This window comes from Passer domesticus, chromosome 5 (assembly GCF_036417665.1).
Source record: "Passer domesticus isolate bPasDom1 chromosome 5, bPasDom1.hap1, whole genome shotgun sequence".
In the NCBI taxonomy this organism is placed as follows: domain Eukaryota; kingdom Metazoa; phylum Chordata; class Aves; order Passeriformes; family Passeridae; genus Passer; species Passer domesticus.
In genome coordinates this window covers 37,258,465-37,276,458 of record NC_087478.1, presented here as the reverse complement: position 1 = coordinate 37,276,458, position 17,994 = coordinate 37,258,465, and the positions used below count along the sequence as shown (strand labels likewise).

The 17,994-nt window shown below is 37.2% G+C and overlaps 1 protein-coding gene across 6 annotated transcripts in view; it reads right to left on the bottom strand.

Annotated features, from left to right (window-relative positions):
- The window catches only part of SYT1 (synaptotagmin 1), a 330,603-nt gene that overhangs the window by 113,926 nt on the left and 198,683 nt on the right, over window positions 1-17,994 (bottom strand). For 5 of the 6 annotated variants that reach the window (XM_064419593.1, XM_064419597.1, XM_064419595.1 and 2 more), the window contains one exon: window positions 9,275-9,463. The exons of the other annotated variant lie outside the window; for it this stretch is intronic. In XM_064419593.1, the coding sequence (XP_064275663.1) occupies window positions 9,275-9,446 (172 nt within the window). In that variant the 5' untranslated portion in view covers window positions 9,447-9,463. The remainder of the gene's footprint in view (window positions 1-9,274; window positions 9,464-17,994) is intronic. 6 annotated transcript variants of the gene reach the window in all.

The following is a 17,994-nucleotide window of genomic DNA, read 5'->3' as shown; positions in this document are numbered from 1 at the left end:
GCAAAATGCATATGCTGTCCTTCAGCCAGGCCTCTTTAGTCCAGTGAGCTCTCTTATTCTTCATCAGACTGTACACTGGTAGAAGAGATGGAAACAATTGCTCTCCAAATGAGAGAAATCAGGTCTCCAAGCCCAGAGAAAGTGCTCTAAGGCATGAATCACTCTGTTAAAAGGGCTTAATCTAGAGGCCTTCCTAGATATCTAAGTATGTGGGATCAGTACCACTGCATATACCAGTTTTTCCTTCTAGATGAACCTGGGTCACCTATTTTCCTATGTCATTCTGAAGAGGATCAACCTATTTAACTCAGATCTGTAAATTCAACTTCTAGAGTGTGATTCTTAAAAAGTAAGTGTAGAAAGCCTAATAATTTCTGGAGCTCCTTTTTAAGATGTGGGTTGAAATGCCTTTTCCATCTGAAATTATAAACTTCATCTTTCATTTTGGTGGCTTTCACTGTAATAGGAAAACAGTGCCAGCTACAGTACTGAAACATGCCCCCAGATGATATAGGGGCTGTGAGCAAATTAGGGAGCTCTTGCTGAAGTTGGTAATTAAGAGTAGATTCAGATTCTGAAATCTGCACAGGAGTAGGCAGATGGCTTGTTCAGCTGCCAGCTGGAACTCAGCCTTCATGAGGCAGTCATTCAAGTTCAGCACCACATCTTTCTATGGAGTCAGAGAAAAGTCTTCCCATACCAAGATTCTTCTGAATATTTGAGGCCACTTCCACAGGCCACTCTTGCAAAGTGGCTGCACATTCTGGAACCAGTAGTGACATTCTGATCTAGAACCATCCAAGAGCTTGCCTGACATAGAAGCCAAGACTAAGAAAGATAAAATGAACGTATGAAAGGATGCTGTGTACCTACGGTATTCCTGAGAGCTCCTCTTGGTGGTCAGTGCCTTAGTTTTTCACCCACCCTGGCATATGGCACTGATGACCAGGTATTGTAATTAATGTATCAGTATTCTTTGTGTCTTTTGAAAAATGGTAAACACTTAAAAAAACATATTAAACAAAGGAGGGTAATTATATATTTACAATACCTCAGACAAGGCTTTAGTTTGGACAGTTCTCAGCAGGAAACTCTCCCAGTTCTAAGCAGAATAGCTAACAATAACAACAAAGAATGGCATTCTGTTCTTCAGCTGTGCCAACTTACAACAATTTCTCAGAATAACAGTGGCAAGAGAATATTTTCTAGCTTGCCACAGTGCCTAAGCACAAGCAGCTGAGGTAAGGATGGAATATAAGTCTTAACAGCGATTCTTATATTTTCACTGTGCATTTAAACCTTACTTTTTAAAAGAAAACCCACTAATGACAGTCATAGGTGCCTTTTATATTTTATCCTGTACATTGCTGAGAATCAATCTTTAAATGTATTCTCAGTTTTAAATTCAGAACAATTGTTCCAAGAACTCTTATTTTTAAAGCAAGATTAGAAACAATTATAACTGATAATGTGCAATTCTGTAGGCACTTTATATGCAGGTAAGTTTGAAAAAGGCTAACAAAGATTGTGTTTCTTTTATGCACACAAACACAATTTTAGTGCACTTTCTCTCACACAAAGTAATGAAATTTTAAGATATATTCCCAGAACTGGAAGTAAGCCAGCAACCATGTTCAGTTTTCTGCTTGTAAATTGAATTCTCTACTCAACTTATAAGGTACTGGCACAACTTGACATATCTATAGGGCAATAAAATACCTACCAGAGTAATTGTAACATATAAAATAATAATCACAGTGATGTGCTAGAGGAGACTTCTGGGGATAGTCTGACACCCCTTGTTAAAATGCCATCACCAAACCAAAGGCAGGTGCTCACCCCTGTTTCTGCTACAGAAGAATTTCATCCCCTTGGCTTTAAAAGTTAACCTGAATGAGTTTTTTTGTTCTCTTATATTTTGCTAAAATGTTTTCAGCATCACGTGTTCTATAGGAGAACTTGCTTCTCCTTCCCTGTCTTTCAGATTATACAACTCAAAACAAATGGCTGTTTCTGAAAAGGGTGTTACAGACACATGCAATCAATAATGTATAATTCTATTTGACATTGAGGTTACCTTCCTAGTGTGCTACTGGCTTAGAGACAGCATTTCCTTTTGATGGGACAGTGCATTCTCAAGGTGATGCAGAGGAGGACAGGGGCTCTCTCTGTGCTGGCGATGGAGAGTGCTGCACAGCTGCTGCTCTGGTTCAAGCTGTAGGAGTCTGCTCTTCTGATTTCTGCTTTCCTCCTTGGCTTGTCCAAGGAGCCAAAATAATGGCCAGTGTAGGAACAGGGAACTCCTTTGGACATAAGTGCGTCAGATGCATGGGTTGAGTTTGCTTTGATTGGAGGAGATTATTTCCCTGCCCACAGCTGGGGCATTGAAACTACATGATTTTTAAGGTTCCTTCCAACCAAAACCATTCGATGATTTTATGTAACCTCCTAGCAAGCATGTGTGCTTGCCAGTGCTTGATCCAGCTACAGTCTGCAGCAGCAGCACTTCATGCTCGAGCAGCCTGTACTTCTAACAGCCTGAGGTTCCTCGCTCAGTTCTGTATGAGGATCAAACTGGCAGCTGTCATGAACTCTAAAGTTTAAGGAGAGGACATATTAAGGGGAGCCCATCAGAAGGCATATGAAAATAACTCATAGATTGTAAACTGTAATAATGTAAAAAACCAAATAAATTCTACGTGGCAGAATCAATCATTGAAATATTGATGGAGTATAACGCAGTGGGATCTCAGACCACATGCTATTCTTTCCAGACAAGGATTTTCATCTGCTTCATGAGTTTTTACTTCCATTCTTCCATCCCTCAGTATCTATTTATACATTTGGGATTTAAAACTGTATTTTCAGGATTCCTCATTTAAAGTGAATAAAATATGCTGGATGCTTAGAAATAATCACAGCATTTCATATCATGAGTTTTTAAAATAACAAGAGTTTAACTGTTTTTCTCATGATATTTGTGTCTTCTGGATGTGTGTGGGCAGTATTTTCAAGCTTTTCCCTATCAGCAGGAGATCTAGAAATTTTATTTAACATTAAAAAATGAAATTAAGTTCTCATCTGCACTCTGGGACTGGGGTATTCAGGGAAAAAACAAAGTAATCTGATATTTGCATTTAAATTGCTATATTTAGAAATAATGGAATTTTTTCCCCCATCTAATATTGTACTGTAATAGCTCTGTACTTCTGTGTTCCAAAATAAATCCTTATTTCTGATTTTCCCCGTCTCTTCTGCAGAATAAAGCTGTATGTATTTGCTTGGCATGAGTAGCTGGGAATGATTTTATGAGAGGAAGGGAGACAAGAAGACTTGAATTCATGCTATCCCACTTCCTCCAGCACGGCTCTTCAGACTTCCCTGAACATCAAGAAACTTCTTTATCTTCCCTAAATCTCTCCATAGACACATTCTTTGTCACGATACCCAAATAGAGTTTGCCAATGGCTGACTGTTCCTAAGCTGAGAACTCTGCTTATTTACCTAAATCTATGTGCACACACATATGAACATAGTCCTCATTCCTGCAGGCAGTCAGCTACTACTCAGGATGATCTCTGAAGCAGAAACCCAACTCTTTTCTAGGTAACCTAAGATATTAGGCAATGACTAACACTGGTATGTACTGTGAACATATAAATCAGAGCTATTGCTGCAAACTGTATTCTGATTTTATGGTATTCATACACTATTAATCCAGCTTCTAAAACTGAAAGCATTCTATTATCAGCATTTCATATCTTTTTTATGAACTTAGAAAATAATGTGCCATCTCCTCCTTATACCAGTGACACCTGTGCTCTGGGAACCATCAGGAGAAGCCTAATGAATTTATTTTCATCAAACGATTATGCTGTAAGCTTATAAAAATTAAGTTTCAGAAAGACACCGTGAACAAAATTCTCAATCTTCTAATAACAGACATAATCTGGTAAAAACTCTTCAATAATCTTGATGCCACATATGAATAAAAAATTAAGAAGTTAACTTTACTGTCATTCATAGAGGGCAATAAACACTCTTAATACACCTCAGCTGGTCAATCAAGAAAGGCAGAAGGGCAAAATAGCAGAGACCAGCAGGGAGAAAGAAATATGAGGTGTGTCTAAGATGACTGCTGAATGCTGAAATTTTGACTTAAATGGCTAAATATATAAATCCAGAATTTATTTATTTGCTAAATTACCCAAATACAACTTGGTAGTCAGCTTACTAAGATATTATCTGGAATTAAACCAGAGCTGAGTCTTACAGTTATTTTTACATTTTTTGTTACAGTTCTCTCCACAGCCTCCAGCCCCATTTTGTTTTGACAGTTATTCACTAGTCCAAGGAGAGGGAAATAAAACTTTCTCTGCAAACAGAATGTGAGAGAAGTCTGCACAGAGCATCAGATTTTATCCTGAACCATCACAGAGATCTGAGCTTCTGGTTTTGTGGGATTAGCAGTCAGTTGTACAAGATTAATCAAATTCAGGGCTTTTGAGCACCAGCTACTGAGGCCAAATGGAGTGGCAAGCCAGCCAAACATTTCAGAATAGGGTTTATATAGAAATGTAACTTTTTATATAATTACAATGTAAGACAGCAACGAGCATTGGAAATATGCAATATCTTTCTATTATAGAGGTAATGACACTATCCTGGATTCAATGCAATCAGCTATTATAGCTGTTCCAGATTTTATCACGAGCATTAACAGCACATCATTATTCAATCAGATGCATGCTGTAATTTTATTGGATTTTTGCTGTCTTGTTTACTGGCAGAATGAGGTCTCCTGTTCATACAGGAATGTGCCATTAGAAAACATATCAACATCACTTTGATTTTAAAATTATTAAGTAAACTAATGGTAATTTATGTCAATTTTTATTTGTGTATGGCTAGTATCAGCATCTTGACATTTAAAGTCTCCACCCAAAAGCTGTTTCTGCCATTACCACAGTCTTGTTACAACACACTTACTGTAAATGTATGGCAGAGATTTTCCTAGCCTGTAGACAAAGATCCAGATGTAAGAGCACTGAGAAAGAAGAAGGAAAGAACTGACAGATCTTATAAAATCTTTTAATGAATTTTATTTTCAGAACAGTAAGTGCTGTTTTATCTGCTCTGTTTCCCCCCTTTTTTCAGTTGCTGGATTTACTGTATGTAAAATGCAAAATGTAAAAGCAGACATGGTGCCTTTTTTCACCTTCTGGTAAACAAATTAAAAATTCTGCAGATTAAAGATAAATAGGGATTGAAAGTATAAGAACCAATTAAGTTAGAGTGACATTTATGCACAGTTCAGTTCTGGAAAAACAACTGTACTGTGATTATGCAAATCAGCCACTCACAACCAAAATGCAGGGATTTACATAACGGATAAAAAAATTCCTCACAGTTATGCCTCAGTAACTTACTGGGTTCTTGCACTTTAATTGTATGACTCATTGTAATAAAATTATCCCACTTACTTTATCCAGAGTGAAATGTATGTTAGGACATTGTCATTCTGAATGATGTGTGTGCTTTTGGAAGCCTACGTTCTTCTGTCACAAAATGTGGTGTATGCTCTATTTTAAAGAGATACAAATCAAGGAAAAAACCTCCAGATTTTATGCTTGTACCAATGAAAATTTTAACCTGGTTTACATTCTGCAGCACTGTTCTTGAAATAAATGTATACTGATACAAATAGGTCCTTTCTTTTTCTTGGAACTTTTATTTCCTCGTTCTATTAAATTAATCTCTCTTTTTTTATTTAAATAAGACTTGTCTTGTGCATACATCACAGAAGAAAACACCAGTATAATTTAAATTGCATTAATTTAAATTGAATTTTATCTTGTAGTTTTGCAAAACAAACTTTTAATGGGAATTCTGATATCTTCAGTTAGCTGGCACATTTAGGCTATTTAACTTCTGACATCTGTGTGTTCTACAAAACTTAGTACTCAAAAAAAAGAATCTTCTATTTTAAGCTACATGGAAGGAACAGTATTTATTCAGCTGGATGTAGTTTGATGTACCTTTATTTTTGTTATCATGTATTCCATGATTAGAAGGTTGTAATTTCCTTTTTTTTTTTTTTTTTTAATATAAGCATGACTGGACACTATATAAATTCTAAGATAAGACAGAAAGAGAAGACTACACAAATTAGGCCCTGCTACAGCTTGGCCTTTTTAGCACTCAAACCACTCTGATTAGAAGTGAGCTTTTTCACAACACTTTATCCTATTACATATACATTCACTCCATCATGACAGCTTATTTTCCACCTGCAGACATCATAAGCAGAGGCAGCTAAAACATTTAATTATTTGTCTCACACATAAACAACAGAACATTGAAAAAAGGTCCTCTCATAATAAACATTGAGATTTCAAAGTCTTTCCTGTCATGTGAGGATGAACACAAGACCTTTGGAATTAAAATTATAAAGCACTAAAAAAGAGGCTCGTCCCTCATTTGAAAAGATTAGAGAACTTGCTGACTATGACATTCCACTGCCAAGTGTAAGACTCAGATTCTCAGTTTGAATCTACCAGAGGAAAAACCTGGTCCATGGTTTTGGGAGTGGTCTTAGACTTCCAAGCATCTCTGCTGTTCCCAATGGTGCCCATGCACCATATTCCTTCTCTCTCACACAGCAAGAAATTCCCAAAAAGCCACTATACAAACAATTTAGTTTGTACTAATTTGTATTCTGCTCTGTTTTAAGAGAGATTCTTAAAAAAAAAAAATTGCAGCCAGCTGGAAGAGGTAAGTCCTGAAAACTTTTCTAGCAAAATTACATTTTTTTGGTAATAAGCTGAAAACACCACACTGACAACTTCCCACTGGCATAAACTGAACCACTCATGAGAAGATGGTATAATCTTCCAACAGGGAAATGAGGTCTCCTCTGCCCTCACATCCCCAATATTTTTAGATTGCCTAATTAAACTTACTTGTTTTGTGTTTATGTTAGTTAATAAATGAAAAATACATACAGACGTGTGCAATGCGGCCCCTTCTTGCAGGATTTATTATTGAGGAAAACGGGCAAAAGAAACTTATTTGGAATATAAAATGTTGAAATACGTCAATGGCACTAATTCATATTTAGTATTTCAAAAATGTCCCCACACAAGCCTCTTGCCCCTCTGCAGTACAATGAACATTCAACTTTCTTCTTGAAATGGCAAACCCCACTCAGTGTAGCAGAAAGCAACACTACATAGCCCCAGCATTTGATAGAGACCCTGGGAAGATCCAATCACATCTGTAGCCTCCGTAATAAGGGCAGACAATTGGTATGGGATTTGTGACTACCTTAGGTTCATTTCTCCAGGACAACAGTACTGCATGATCTTGGATAAGAGACCAGATTTCTAAGATGGTGGCAATATATTCTGGTGTCACTATCAGAATAAGGTACTTTATCTTATAAATAACATGATGTATTTCATAAGAAATAAGATTTGTCTCATGACTTAATATACTTCTCTAAGTGAGCACTTTCATTATGTAACAGTAGTGGATTTTTTTCTTTCAAGAAGAGATAATAGAATTTTCAGTCAGTTCAACTTGAAAAGACTCTCCAGATTGGACTTTCCACTTGTTTTTGCTGTGGTTTTAAAAAAGTATGCATCAGGACATTCCAAGTTTCTCTCTATCTACAAAACTTTTCCTACACCTACCAATTATGGAGTTCCTCATACTGGAAGCCATTCATGCCTTTGCAAAGTTAAAATCAAAGTTTGAAAATAAGAGGACATTTACATAAAAGCCTCATCTACATTATTTACATAGCATAGTGAGACAAAAATTACAAGACAAATGTTTCAAATTCGGACTGTTTTTCCTTTCATGTCTTGTCTTTTCATTTTTCCTCTTTTTTCTTTTTATTCCTGTATTTTTGTTCTTTAGTTTTGTTTTCCCATGACATCGTCAGACAATTTCATTTCAGTATGGTCGGCACTGGACTGCACAGATCACCAAAATAATGGCACACACTTCTTACCTCTGTATCACCTTAATTCTTGCAAATGGGAATTTTGAGTGACAGAGCAAAGCTGTCTGCTACCAATTTTTCAAAAACTGCATCTGCCACATGGCCAAGATTCAATTAGATATAGAAAAAATTGATTAATATTCTAATTTGTTATCTGACTTTATCAGTCACAGAACATTTCTTTACACAAAGGATAGCCTTCTAAAAATGAAATCTTTTACATATGTTAAAATACTTCCCTGGAAATATTTTACATTTATTTTTCCTTGTAAAGAAGAAGCTGTTACAGATTGAATTACTTTCTAATGCTTGCTACTAAAACACACACACAGAGCCTTCACCTTCTTGTCTATAAAAGTGCCAAAATGATCTGCTGGTAGCATTAGGTAATTTTTCTGTCAGTAACAATGTATTATATGAAATGCCAATGACAATATTGAATTAGTCCTATATTTGATACCAGTGTATGCACAGTAGAACATATCAGACAGACTCAAGAACCCCAGCATTATCATAAATAACAGCACAAAGATAATGCTTGTATTTTTTTTTAAATGTGAACAAATTGAGACCTCAATTTTGAGTCAATACTTTCTAGCACCAAAGACCAAAAGAGCCCTGCTGACTTTCGTTCTGTTAACTTCACAGAAACATAAATTTATACTTTTATGTTTTCAGCATAGGTACATGAACTTGTGCAAACAGCATTCAGTGGCTGATCTACTAGAATAACTAGTGGGAAAAGCACAGCTATCTTCATACATTACAGATGCATTACCTATTTTCTTGTTAAAACTCAATCTTCACTTTTTTTTCAACATTTTCTAATCTCCAAAGATCCAAAGTTTCCTTGGTTTCTCAATATGTGTGAGTTCTGGCCAAATATTGCTTTAAGGCAATATGGCCACCCACATTTGTCCTAAACATGAAACCTTAAGTGTTACTGATAGGAAACATTTTACTCATTGGTCCCACAGCCACAGTGAAGTTCTCTAGTTTCAGTTTTAATGATTCAGCAGTAATCCATCAGTAAAAATTACCCAACTAATCTGACATACCAAGAATAGACATAAATTAGAGGTGGACTCCATTTTTTTCTATTTCAGTTAACTTTGAGGAACTTACAAAACCAGTTTAATCTTGTGATTTTTCCAGCTTTGACTAGAAAACATTTAGTATGCTGTCTAAATAAATCTCAAAGCAGAAAATGTCAAATTAAACCTAGTCTGCCAACAGAAGCTTTACCATCAATCAAGTTTTACTTACGTGGAATTTTGTTCAGCTCATTCATGAACTTCTCTTTTAGCTTAGAAAATGCATCTTCTTTTCCTCCTCCTCCTCCTGGACTGGCTGGCTCGGTGACATTGCTTGGAGGGGCTGCTGCTACTGTGGTCGCTGGCGGTGCTGCCAGGGCCTCATGATGACTTTCACTCACCATTTTAACTCCTGGGTAAGCTGTTTGAATAAAAAAAAAAAACACAACAAAAAACCAAAAGGTAATATAATTGAAATGTACCTCTCATCAAGAAATGAATAAATAGGTAGAATATCACTTGGTTCTCATGCTTACTGGGTAAATATGACTTCATTTGCATATAGTTTCAGGTTCTTCATAAAATATTTATTAGACAAGAGAGAAAAGTATTTTGCAGGGTTAATTTCAGCCAGAATAATTTTGTTGCTTAGAGCATTTTTCCAATGGTTTGCACTTTGGAAGTGCTAAATTTGAAACCTCAAAATTTCAGTAAAAAATCTCATACAGATTTACATTTTCTCTTCAGTTTGAAAGTATAAGCAAATTGGGTAATAAATGCTCCCTATGTGCAAATTTCAATGTATTTACATAATTATTTTTCTGTGAGAATTACAGAGGTGTGGATCATGGACAGAGTTTCTATATATGAAATAAGTAAGGTGATAAGGACATAATAAAAACACTTTCTGATTTCCTGTCAAAGTAATAACTTATTGTTTCCTATTTAAAACTGTGTAGTAAATAGAAATTGATTTGTATGCATTTTTGTCTTCACTAAGTGAAGACAATTTTCCTTCCAGTTTTTTTGTGTGACACTTGCTACTGACAACATTCTCTTAAATTATTCAGATGTCTTACTGTATTCATGAAAATACAACATCTGTAGGGAGTCTAAATGCAGCCATTTTGAAATATCCATGAGGCTGTCACAAGCATAATCCCACATCAGCACATTTTTAATTTCATGTTGTTTAATGGGCATTTTGGAAAACCTTTGTTTGAGTGTATATTACTGCATTGGGTGTGCATGGCCAGGTGTTAATAGTGGAGTGGCCAGGTGTTAATAGTGGCTGGCATCAGTGAGAAGCTGCCAGAAGCCTCCCCCATGTCCCACAGAGCCAGTCCCAGACAGTCCTGGATGGAATCACTGCTGACCAAGGTCAAGCCATCAGCAATGGTGGCAGCACCTCTGGGATAATGGATTTAAGAAGGGAAAATACTGATGGACATCAGCTACAGGGAAAGAGGAGTGAGAATACGTGAGAGGAGCAGCCGTGCTGGCCCTGTGGGCAGGGCAGGAGGGGCAGGAGGTGCTCCAGGCACTGGGGCAGAGATTCCCCTGCAGCCCCCAGTGCAGAACAGGGTGAGGCAGGATGTGACCCTCCAGTCCATGGAGGTCCATGGAGGAACAGAGATCCAGCAGCAGCCTGTGCAGGACCCCACACTGGGGCAGGTGGAGGCCTGAAGGGGGCTGTGACCCTGTGGGAAAGCTGTGCTGGAGCTGTGGCCCCATGGAGAGAGGAGCCCGCACTGAGCAGGTTTGCTGGCAGGACTGGTGACCCCATGGGGGACCCACTCTGGAGCAGTGTGCTCCTGCAGGACTGCACCCTGAGGGAGGGACCGTGCTGGAGCAGTTGGTGAAGAGCTACACCCCATGAGAAGGACTCAAATTAGAGAAGTTTGTGGAGGGAGGGATGCCACACTGGAGCAGAGAAAGAGTGTGAGGACTCCTCCCCCTGAGGAGGAGGGAGGGTAGAGATAATGTGTGATAGACTGGCTGCAACCACCATTCCCCATTCCCCTGCACTGCTGAGGAAATCCAGAGTGAAGTTAACCCTGGAATAAGGGAGTGAGGAGGGAAGCTGTTTCAAATTTGGTTTCATTTCTCAATATCTTACTTTGCTTTGATCGGTAATAAATTAAGCCAATTTCCCTAATTCAAGTCTGGTTTGACTGTGACAGCAATGGGTGACTGATGTCTCCCCGTTCTCATCTTGATCTAGGAGCCTTTGGTTGTATTTTCCCTCCACTGTCCAGCTGAGGAGAGGAGGGATAGAGCAGCTTTGGTGGGAACCTGGCACCCAGCCAGGGTCAGTCTACCATAGTCACATAGCAAAGAATTTTGGGCTAGTGGGATGAAGATGAGAAGATATGATAGAAATTCCTGCAACACAGGAAGGCTAGCTGAAATGTTTATTCAGGTTTTGAAAACATTGCTCTGATTTTCTGCTGCATCAGAAATATCACTGATCTGGATAATTTCAGAAAACAGACAAAGAAAGGATTTGAAAAATAACCAACATTCATTATTGCTCTGAGGGTACAATTGCTCTCTGCCTTTGAGCTTTTCCTGAGAAATTTAAACATCAACATAGGAATAAAACACAACACATCAAAACTGAAGGGGCATAAGAGCACCTGACTGCATGCTATATGATCAATCATGACCTTTCTTGTCTTACATGGTTGTTTTCATGGATGTTGCTAAGAGTGCTCAAATCACTAAATCAAGAGAAGAATTGGCTTTTTGTCCTTCAACTTCAGTTCTCTGAATCTGCTGTTGTAGAAGAGCTGCAGGTGGAGGCCTGACTGCAGGCAGAATGAACTTTTTTGAAATCACCCTCACCATTCCTATCATTAAAAAGGGATTTGCACACAAGTGTAGTCTGGATAACAAAAGCAATTCTCCAATACTGCTGTATGATGAAAAACATTTTAACAAAATAGGGGGTTGGTACTGCTCAATTTGGTGAATATTTTGTAGTAATTTTATTGATGCAGCCGTGAATGAAGTGGTATTCCCTGCCTACCCCTCACTTCTGTCCTTGCTCTCAAGTCCCTAGCCTAATATAAAATCATGTTGATGTTGACACAGAATATGTATACAATACATCTCCATAAATATTTCATAAGCATGTGGTCTTAACTATTTCCCTGCAATGACATGGGAGCAGTTCACTATCAAAAGCAGATCAGTGTTGATGGAAAGATTCCAGTTAATATTCATAAATTTGGCTCAAGCCCGAGATATCTGTATTTCCCCAACTGCCTCACAAAACAACAAAAAAAATCAAGTAGTACATAATTTCGGTAACAAATAAAATGCCAGCTATTCCAGACTAAGAGACTTTTTCCATATGCTCAGATGAATGCCAAATACTATGAAGCAAAACATCTAGAGTCATAAGCTGTAAACACTAGTGCTGTTTCATGTTATAGCATTTTGTCAATGAATGTCAGTTAAATCAGAAGGAAAGTGGTATGTCATAATGAAATCAAAATTAAATTGCTTAATTAGAATGTATTGCTTAATTATTTCAGGCCTGGCAGTTGACTATTTTATTTAGCAATGGAAGACACAATTTGCAGTGACGACTTTCAGCTAATTAAAAATTAAGGCAAATGTAATTTATTTGCTTCTAGTTTTTGAACTATATTTTGAAAATATATTTGAAGAACAAATTTGAGGCATTACACTTTGATTTACCTAAAAGAAGGAAAAAACAACAAAACAGACTATTCCTGTGATGTCCAGGAACAATCCTCAGTAGATTCCTAGTGCAGTTAGAGGTCACTCTGTCTAATGAGGCATGCACAAATGGTTTGAGACTTGCTACAGAACCTTTGACCTTTACACGCCAATGACACAGTCCTGATATTTCAAAAAGGTGTGAAGGAGCTGAAAAAGAATCTTGACTCAGAACAAGCTTTCTGCAAAGAGCACGTGGCCACTTGCTTATAAGATCTGACGGCTTTTGTAAGTGTAATGCTGCAGCTTTCCACAATAATGGTATAAACACCGTGGTAGTATTAGAGACTGGAATACAGAATAATTAGATTTAACTGGCCTTTTTAAAAAAGGGGGGTTACTTGAATGCTGCAGTTCATTGCTGAAGGTAAAGATCTACAAATCACTAGCAGGTTATCTGCCATTTATGAAATGGTAGTTGTAAGCAAAAAATTCTTGTAAGTTAAAAATGAAATGTCATTCCACTCAATTATGATCTTCAGTTCAATGTTCACTGCAACGTTCATAGTGCTATGTATGAAACATTATATGTTTCATATGCAACATCCAGTCATAAATAAGAGTGCATTTTTAACTGTAGAGAAAATTATAATTTAACTTCCATGCTTCTATAAAATACAGCACAGACTATATCTCCTGACCACATAAATTCTTTGGCATAACACTGCCCAGTAGTGCCATACAGTCATTATAAGACATGTAAAATGACACAATGGACAAACACATGGAATACTTCAAAGTAATGCTTGTGTCTATTCAGAAATAGGTATATGTTGACTGAAAATCCAGTTGAACCCTTGAGGAGACCAGGCATTTCAAGCTTTACTGTTCCCTATGCAAGAATAACTCTGACAAACATGCATTATCAGCTCAAACTTCTACATAATTTCAACATAATTTCCTCTGAAAATGAAGCATTTGAGAAATATACATATAAAGGCTGGAGATTTGTAAGAAGCAAGGGATTTTGTTATGAAGGTACAAAGTATTGGCTGATTGCCCCAGTATGTGCTAGTATAGATCCTGATGGAGAGAGTGCCATTGGAAAGAACCTCTTAAGAAAACTGTAAAGCACCAATGTCTCTTAGGAGAAGAATAAAGAGGCATAAAACTTCAAACATGGATGAACTGATCAGGGCATTGAATAGATTCTGGTAATCAGAGTTGAAAGAGTCTGCAAACATTGGTATATGCAAAGTAAGATGTGGACAACTTGGGAGGACTACTTTCATGAGAAATTTTAAACTTTTTTAAAAAAATAAATGGAATAGTCTGAATTAATGAGAAATCTGTGGGATATCCATATTGATTCACACAGAAGGGGGATTTTCTGGAATGAGCAAAACTCAAGAACAATGTATCACCTTGAAAATCATGGGGAGAATTATGATAGCCTTACAAAAAAAAAAAAAAAAGAAAATAATAAAATGCCAAAGGGCAGGAAAGTTAATTGGTGTGTTTCTATGTTAAATTACAGTAGGTGTACCACAGCAGCTGCTAAATACATAATTTTATAGGTGTAAAATCAGCGACATTCCTTCCACACGGTGGATTTCAGACAATTTATATTTGCTCATTTCTCCTCTTATCTGCTGAATCCAAGCTGCAAGCAGTGAGACAGTAAAGAGGTCAGGCATTGCATGCTGACCAAATAATTTCCTCCCAATGAGAAATTTTCTGGAAAGTGTCCTTTTACTTTTGCCTCTCTTTTTTTGCAATACTAAAAATTAAAATTAGTGACATTACTAAAAACATACAACTATAGTGTTGCTATGAGTAGTTGATTAAGTTTTCAGAAGTAATTGTCATCATTCTTTCAATGTTTAATGCTGCAACTGTAGTAGAGCTATTGACTACACTCAAGATGCAAATTGGGATCTATACTGTTAAATGGTATTTCCTGGAAAGCTTATCTTTTCAGCATACAAAATATGCTCAGCTCAGCAGTCACATCCAATGTAATGGATGAAATGTAATAACAAAACTTCTCCAAGAAAGAAGAAAAATCTCACAGTTGTGTCCCTTGATCATTTTTGTTTACAACACTTGAGCACTGAAAGAGAAAGCAACTATTAGCTTTTAGTGCCATTATACCCAGGGTAAGTATGCAGTATTGCCAGAGAAAGATTTGCACCACATTGAAAATACACCTCATTCCATTAGAGTGTTTTTGTTGAAATTAATTAATCAGAAGATGGAATCATTAGCAGAATGTTTAAAGGTATCTACAATAAAGGATCTCTTCTTAGATTTAAGCATTCTGGGATCTTAATAATACATTTTTACTCATTCATCTTCCTACTAATGAAATAGGTTATCTTTGTAACTTCAGTAAAGGACAGTTTAAAAGACAAGCTCAGAAAAGAGACTTTCTTGGCCTTTTATATAGATGAGACTGTAAGTACATTTTCAGAAGAATGGAAGGTCATGGTAAAGATGTATCAAAACAGCCTTTTCATGACTACCACAAAGGTTTACAATGCAATCCACATTTAGCACTGCTTTAAAGAAGGTACATGAAAGGCCAACAGTTCATGGGGAAAAAATTTCTGAAGAACCTTGGTGTCAGAATTCAGGTGTCCTCTCTGTGCTTCTACCAAGGCACAAGAAATGTCCCAGCAACATCCCCACCTGCCCCAGAGTGATCCGTGCACCTCTTTCAGTGGAAAAGAGACACTTCTCCTGCTGCCGTTTATGAAACATGAACTGACACTTCCCAGACACCATCCGTACATCAGCTCTTTAACACTGCTTTCCAATGCTTCTACTAACACCACAGCAATATCAACTGGCTGAATGAACCGAATAGACAAGATAAAGCACCTAAATCTCTTCCCCAAAGCCTACGGCTACATTATTGCTCAGTTTTAGAAATGCCCATGCCTGCATGTCCTGCCAAAGGAGCATCACTTGTCCTGGAGCAGGCTGGAGGAGCAAGCACAGTGTTGCAGACAAACAGAACTGTGAGATGGTGAGCCAGGGGTGATGAGGATCCCAATACATGGAGGAGAAGACATCTGAGCCAAAGTTTAAGGAAGTGTGGGGGAAGAACAGCAGCCACTTACCAAGTCAGGCAGAGTGCTACAACCCCAAAGCAGCACAGAGAAGGAGAGCCTGGCAGAAATATTTTCTGAGACTTGGCAAAAACGTTAAGTTTTGAAGCTGACAGTTATCTACAGCACATTCCTGGACCAGGAAACAAATTTTCCCATTATTAGACATGAGCTCCATATCAGTCTCCAGAAGTCACTTAAAATAGGAACAAATATTTTTAGAAAAACATCTGAAAGGCAATAAATTGATGGCCAAATATAAATTAATCCTCATGAGAAAGTGAAATGCTCTCAGATTCCAGTCTAACATTCACACTGCAAACCTATTATTTGAATATGAATTGTATCAAAATAATAGCCAAGTCTCTGTGTACTCTTCTTAGCCTGACTTTTTCAGTATATATGATTAATCTAGAAAATATGAAGAATAAGCATAGAATAGTTCACAGTTCTCTGTTACGATAAAACCATTTTATTTAATTGAAATCATTATAATGGAGCATTTCATGTCTAAGCATGTTTCAAAGCTAACCATATAATGCCACAGAAAACAGTTTGTCCAGGGACAGCAAATCACCTGCAAATTTTTGGGAGGGATATGGACACCGTGAACACTGGAGAAAGACAAATTCTTCAGTCCACAGCACAAACTGCATGCTTCTCTTTCAGCTTCCTGTGTACCCATCTATTAAATATGGCAGAACTGTTTGAAGTATAAGGCTCTGAAATATCTTACACTAAAGTCTGTGAAAGAGAAACTTTGTCTTGAATTTTCAGGAAGCACCAGAGTCTGATATGCAATCTATGAAAAGCTAATCACTATATTTTGGAGTACCAAGATATACAAAATGGTATTTTCAGACTCACTCCTTAAACTGTTGATAAGACTACAATTAATTTAACTGAGAGCAGTGAAGTTGACACTATTTTCTTTCCAGCTAAAAGCCGTAATTTTTTGACTGCACTTCAAACTTCTGTCCCTGCAATGCAGAAGAGCACATGGGAGCCAGAGAATTCACAGCAGTTACAGAGAAACATCTCTGCTTAGGTCACACTGCAAAGTAAGTCAAGAGTGGTGTCAAGTAAGTCAAAGTAAGTCAAGATTCATGACACAAATGCCTGACCATGTTCTGAAACTTTTATTTTCCTCTAAGTATATGACATTTCTTAGTCAAGTGCTTCTTTTGATATTTAGAGGTAACAGGGATAGAGACAGCCCTGTCTCTGGATGTTGATGTTATTGTCATGTTTCAGCAGCAGTGAGGTTACCTGTCAAAGCTTCACAGTATGTATAATTTAAACCCTCCGTCTTCACCTACTACAGTAATTGCTGCTTTAAAATGCCTGAGCTCCTTGATAATAGCTAGTTATTAATAGAAATAAGGGAAAGAAGGAAAGAAACTACAGTAATTTCCTCCCACATGATCATTCTGTCATCTTTCACACTTGCATCTCATTTCCTGAAGCTGAAATCTGTGTTTCTACTCCCCTGCTATTTACTTCCAGACTTCTTTTATACAGCAGTGTAAGACAAAAGAATTTATATAAAAATTAGTGTTCAACCGAATTTAAGCATGAAATTCAAATGCAGTCCACAGAGTGTTCTTGCTGTTCCAAAATCATTTTAGAGTAATCTTACAAATAATGAAGCCCTTTACATCAATACATTTTTGTTGTGTACATTGCATAAAATCAATTTATATTCCCATATGTGGCTCTTGTCCAATCAATGGCTCCAATAAAGCCTATAAACTAGTTAAGTCCCATAGAGTTTAAGTATGACACAATAAAATTCACAAGGAACGACATAACAGAAATTGCAAAATAATGCAGAGAAGTGTTAGTAATATTCTTGTTTTGGCACAGCCTTAAATTCACTAATGCCCTTTGAATTTTCTTTTTTATTAGTATTTCTTATATGCCCCAATTTCTGCAGTCAGTAACCATGGGGCTAGCAGAATTAATTAGGTACATGCACTAAGGAACCAAACATGGGGAGCTGAGATGTGCAGTTCAGGGGTATCTCTCACATTAGTTCAGCCTTGGACTTAGGTTGTGAAATAATTGGTACCTCAGAATGTGATTCTGACAAGTGACTGTATAAAAATGGCACCTTTTTCCTGAGAAGGATCTGCTCTCTACATATGTT